At 35.9% G+C, this 5126-nt stretch overlaps 1 protein-coding gene across 1 annotated transcript in view; it reads left to right on the top strand.

Annotated features, from left to right (window-relative positions):
- The window catches only part of UBR5 (ubiquitin protein ligase E3 component n-recognin 5), a 74015-nt gene that overhangs the window by 45760 nt on the left and 23129 nt on the right, over window positions 1-5126 (top strand). Inside the window, exons 26-35 of the mRNA XM_009323082.1 lie at window positions 1-117; window positions 447-544; window positions 1399-1547; window positions 1975-2066; window positions 3024-3170; window positions 3266-3384; window positions 3466-3592; window positions 3693-3822; window positions 4046-4206; window positions 4760-4999. The exon at window positions 1-117 is cut by the window's left edge and continues 1 nt beyond it. Of these exons, the coding sequence (XP_009321357.1) occupies window positions 1-117; window positions 447-544; window positions 1399-1547; window positions 1975-2066; window positions 3024-3170; window positions 3266-3384; window positions 3466-3592; window positions 3693-3822; window positions 4046-4206; window positions 4760-4999 (1380 nt within the window). The remainder of the gene's footprint in view (window positions 118-446; window positions 545-1398; window positions 1548-1974; window positions 2067-3023; window positions 3171-3265; window positions 3385-3465; window positions 3593-3692; window positions 3823-4045; window positions 4207-4759; window positions 5000-5126) is intronic.

The raw sequence follows: 5126 nt of genomic DNA, 5'->3' as shown, positions 1-5126 counted from the left end.
TGCTGAACCTTCTGTAGTAGAATCAAAGGATCGGAAGGCAAATGCTCATTTCATACTGAAATTACTATGTGATAGTGTTGTTTTACAACCTTATCTTCGAGAATTGCTGTCAGCTAAGTAAGGATTTTCATATGAATTCTCACTATCCTTTGTAATGTTGCATCAGCTGAAATTTATTACATAGAAGCCTTTTAAAAAAGGTTATTTAAAGGCACATTAGTTAAAATGGAGAATGTTAGAATATTGGCTGTATTTGTGTCCTGCCATCCCTTAAAATTAGGATTATTGCACAGAAGTAAAACAAATAAAAGAGTGCTTATTCACTCCGTGGTTTTTCTGTTTGCAAAAGATTAGCAGTGCTAAGTCTTCATGTATTTGTTTCCTACCTCTCCTGTTATAACAAAAAATTTCAGTGTGTTTTAACTTGTCTGTTTTTTTTTCCCTAGGGATGCAAGAGGTATGACACCATTTATGTCGGCAGTTAGCGGCCGGGCATATCCTGCTGCAATTACAATTCTAGAAACTGCACAGAAAATTGCTAAAGGTACACCAGTTTCAGTAATTATTAGCATGTGGTTTCCTTCTAAAGTTTGGCATGTGTATTAACAGTGCTTTTTTATGTGTGAAATTACATGTGCTTGAGCAACTGGTGATGGTGGTAAACACCTCTTTCCAAAACACTGTATATTGCTGCATGTTTTGGAAAACTTGCTATTATGGAGTATCTTCCTCTTCTGTAGTGTGTATATTATGATAGATTTCTATGAATATTACTGGTTTTGTGTTCTTTATAGTCTTTTCAGTATTCATCCACTAATCAGTGGATTAAGGTACTATTTTTCAGTAGCACAAAGGTATCACCTGGAACTTCTTTCTTTGTCATATCATTTTTTCCGATTCAAAGTAGTATGCCAAGCTAGATCCTGTTCCTGAAAAGACTTCTATACAAACACATGTTTTGTGACTCTCTTTTGATGTTGGTATTTAATTGTTTAAGAGAAATATATGAAGCTGAACTTCAGGAGAAACTTAAGCAGGTTAGAACTGGTGTGACAAGGTCTATAGGACTGTGTGTATTCCTTATAAGAATATTGCCCATAAATTATTTTTCAATCCTTCAAAATGGTGATCCACTGAATTGGTTAGAATACCCCTTTAAAACTGGGGAAGGGTTGGTGGTTGTATTTTTCAGTCAGGAATTTACAGCAGCTTCTATAAGAAATACCTGTAATGTGACAAGCAGAAAGCTTTCTCAAAAAACTGTGACAGACTTTATTCAAACTTCTAATTCTGTATGGGATTTTGTAATGGCAAACGTCTGTCAAGAATGGTTCTGTTGGTGGGGTTTTGTTATTTTTTTGGGTTGTTTTTAACACTGGTATTCTATTGTTCTTTTAGCTGAAGCAACTTCCAGTGAAAAAGAAGATGATGTGTTTATGGGAATGGTTTGTCCTTCTGGTACAAATCCAGATGACTCTCCTTTGTATGTTTTGTGTTGTAATGATACATGCAGTTTTACATGGACTGGTGCAGAACATATCAACCAAGTAAGGCTTTTTTTTTTCTTGTTAAGTAAATAGGAATGTGTTTCAACCACATACTGTGTTAGCCTACTAATCTAATTTTTAAATTATTGAAGTTGCATTGTTTTAATTACTGTAACTTTTAAGTCTGGTATAGTTATTGCCTCCTCTAATTGCTTTGTACTCTGAAAGCTGGCTGTGTTGGTCAGAATATGGCTGTTTGGGTGTGGCTTTTCCCCTCTGGCTAGCTTTGGCAAAAATTTTGATGGAGATGGCTCTTTGAAAACACTGAATATTCTAACAACAAGTTTCACTTTCTAGAATTGACTTACTTCTAAGTGAAGGCATCAGTTTGAACAAGTGCAATTTTACTGTAACCTGAAATGCTGTGAGATTGCAAGCACTGTAGGGAGAAAACTATGCATAATATTTTTGGTAAATTTTTTTTTAGGATATATTTGAATGCCGAACATGTGGCCTATTGGAATCTCTTTGTTGTTGCACAGAATGTGCAAGGGTCTGTCACAAAGGACATGACTGCAAGTAAGTATTGTGTTCTGTTTCTTATAATTAAATCAATGTTTTGTGGTTTCATTTGTTTACTGGCAGCTAATAGGTTTTTTCCTTGGTTGAAGTGTTCAGATATTAGAGAACAGAAGATTAACAAAATATTTAAAACATCTTATTTTCCTTCTGCTCTGTAAGATTTATTTTATGGGCCAGAACTGAAAGAGTAACCTGAAGCAGTCTTGTACTTTTCACTTCGTAGAGTTTAGAGTAAATGAGTAATTCTAACACCCTCAAAGTGTTTAATATTCTAAGAATAATATATCTAAATAATACCATGTTTTCATTTTGGGTGCCTCCAAGAGTTTTCTGAAGCCAGTGAATCCTGATGACAGATCATTCTTGTAAACTTTCAGAAAGAAGTGTAGCATATTAATCTCTAAGATCAACTGTAATAAAGGGAAAAGTGAGCAAGCAGTCAAATGAACAGTCAAGATGTCTCTGATCAACCTGGCCAAAGCCTTGAAGCTGCAGATGTTTTGTGCCACTGTTACAGGGTGTAAATGTTACAGCATTAATATCCTAGCTATAATAAGCTAACAGATACAATTATAAAGATATTCTCAGCATTGTAAAAATTACTGAGATTCTACTGCGTGTCGTGAGGATTTCCAACTTAACTTTCTTGGCTGGAGGCTATTTTGGGGAAGAATGAACGGTCTTGGATGAGTTTTACTAAGGCACTATGAAAAGCTCTGCAGTGTGAAACTGCCCTCTTAAAATTAGTGTAGGAAACAAGAATAGCAAATGTCAAGTGTTGCCACGTATAAACTCTGCATTCTCTTTTAAGCTAGGTGTTGACATCTTGCTACTATAATAAACAAAAAACTCTAGCAGGAATCTTAATGCGTAGACTAACACCCTCAGCCTATGTAGAAAATATTTGGTATATTACTGAACAGTGTTGCAGCTCACCTTTTCTATTTCTTGTAGGCTCAAACGAACGTCTCCAACAGCCTACTGTGATTGCTGGGAAAAGTGCAAGTGTAAAACACTAATTGCTGGACAAAAGTCTGCTCGCCTTGATCTCCTTTACCGCCTGCTTACCACCACAAATCTTGTTACCATGCCAAATAGCAGGCAAGTGCATATTTGCAATGACTAGGACAGAATAATTTTTATTGTTTTTAAGTATGTGGTATATCATATCTCCACTAATAAATTTTTCGTTACAGGGGAGAACATCTGCTGCTGTTTTTAGTACAGACAGTTGCCAGGCAAACTGTGGAACACTGCCAGTACAGACCACCTAGAATTAGGGAAGATCGTAATCGTAAAACTGCAAATCCTGAAGGTAAGAGCTGTTTCAGTGAAATAAACGGCAAATTCCATATTTCAGTACCTCTTTCTTATATTGCTTTTTTTGTCTCTTTAGATTCTGATATGCCTGATCATGATTTAGAACCTCCTCGTTTTGCCCAGCTTGCTTTGGAACGCGTTTTGCAGGACTGGAATGCACTGAAGTCCATGATTATGTTTGGCTCCCAGGAAAATAAAGACCCGTGTGTATTTACACATAGTTGTCAATGTAAACTTTGGTCTGATCTTTGCGACCTGCTGACTTATATAAAATTTATTTCCTTTCTTTTTGTTTTTTCCAAGTCTTAGTGCAAGCAGTAGGATAGGTCATCTTCTGCCTGAAGAACAAGTTTACCTTAATCAGCAAAGTGGAACTATTCGCTTGGACTGTTTTACGCACTGCCTTATTGTCAAGTGTACAGCAGACATTTTGGTAAGCACTCTTAGCCAACATCTATGTTTTACATAGATTTTCGGAATAATGTGATATTATAGTGTATCTCAGGTGGTACACTTGGAGACTAATTTAAAAAGAACTTCAAGTTAGGTGTGTTTTTGTGAATTTATACTGTTATGACTGTGGTCTCCCTTTGAATCTTAATCTGTCTTGTTTCATGCTTCTAAATTACACACCATTATTGGATTTGTTTCTACAGCTCTTAGATACTTTGCTGGGTACTCTGGTAAAGGAATTGCAAAACAAGTATACGCCAGGACGCAGAGAAGAAGCTATTGCTGTTACAATGAGATTCCTGCGTTCTGTGGCAAGAGTGTTTGTCATTCTTAGTGTGGAAATGGCTTCCTCCAAAAAGAAAAAGTAAGGGGGGGGGGTGGTGGTTGTGGTGTTTTGGTTTTTTTTTTAAATTATTTAAATATTTATTCTCTTTTTAAATGAGTTGATACAAATCAACAATAGGCAGAAACATCTGAATTAATTTGCAGTCCGTAGGCAGCATTGTGTGTAAAGGTGCAAACCTCAAGATTGTACAATAGCTGCTGGTATGTCATGTAGCTTCTTAATACAACGCTTGTTAAACTTACATGTTCATACTGAACCTTTCTGTTTAAATTGCTAGGATTTTTGGAAGTAGGGTTTTTTAACACGTTAAAATTGCAATCTATGGTTGGTTGTTAGTAATAGATTTAGATATCCAGCCTTAGTCTCGAATTACTGATTGATAAATGTTTTTGACTGACTTAAATAGCTGTGCATATTATTACTGTACACACATGAATGTATGTATCAGTTAAAGATAATTGTCTTGACTTTTTGAAAAAAAAAAACTTTGTATCACCATAAAGTTTGGGTTTTTTTGTTTTTTGAAAAAAAGGCATATTTGACCTTTATTTTTCTGTATTTTTTTCCCTAGCAATTTTATTCCACAGCCAATTGGAAAATGTAAACGTGTATTCCAGGCATTATTGCCCTATGCTGTTGAAGAGTTGTGCAATGTAGCAGAATCTCTAATTATTCCAGTCAGGATGGGAATTGCACGTCCTACAGCACCCTTTACTCTTGCTAGCACTAGTATAGATGCCATGCAGGGAAGTGAAGAACTGTTTTCTGTGGAGCCTCTGCCACCCAGACCATCGTCTGACCAGTCTAGCAGGTAAAATTTGCTAAAGCTCACTATTCATTCTTGTTGAAGGTAGTTTTGTTTTGGGTTTTTGTTAGCTTTTCGTTAACAGAAGTATGGTGAGGCTTCTTACTCTGGCCAAGCATTTTGGAAGTATTTT

Source organism: Pygoscelis adeliae, unplaced genomic scaffold (genome assembly GCF_000699105.1).
Source record: "Pygoscelis adeliae isolate BGI_AS28 unplaced genomic scaffold, ASM69910v1 Scaffold174, whole genome shotgun sequence".
Lineage (NCBI taxonomy): Eukaryota > Metazoa > Chordata > Aves > Sphenisciformes > Spheniscidae > Pygoscelis > Pygoscelis adeliae.
The sequence above is the reverse complement of the archived record's forward strand: the minus strand, read 5'-3'. Positions and strand labels throughout refer to the sequence as shown.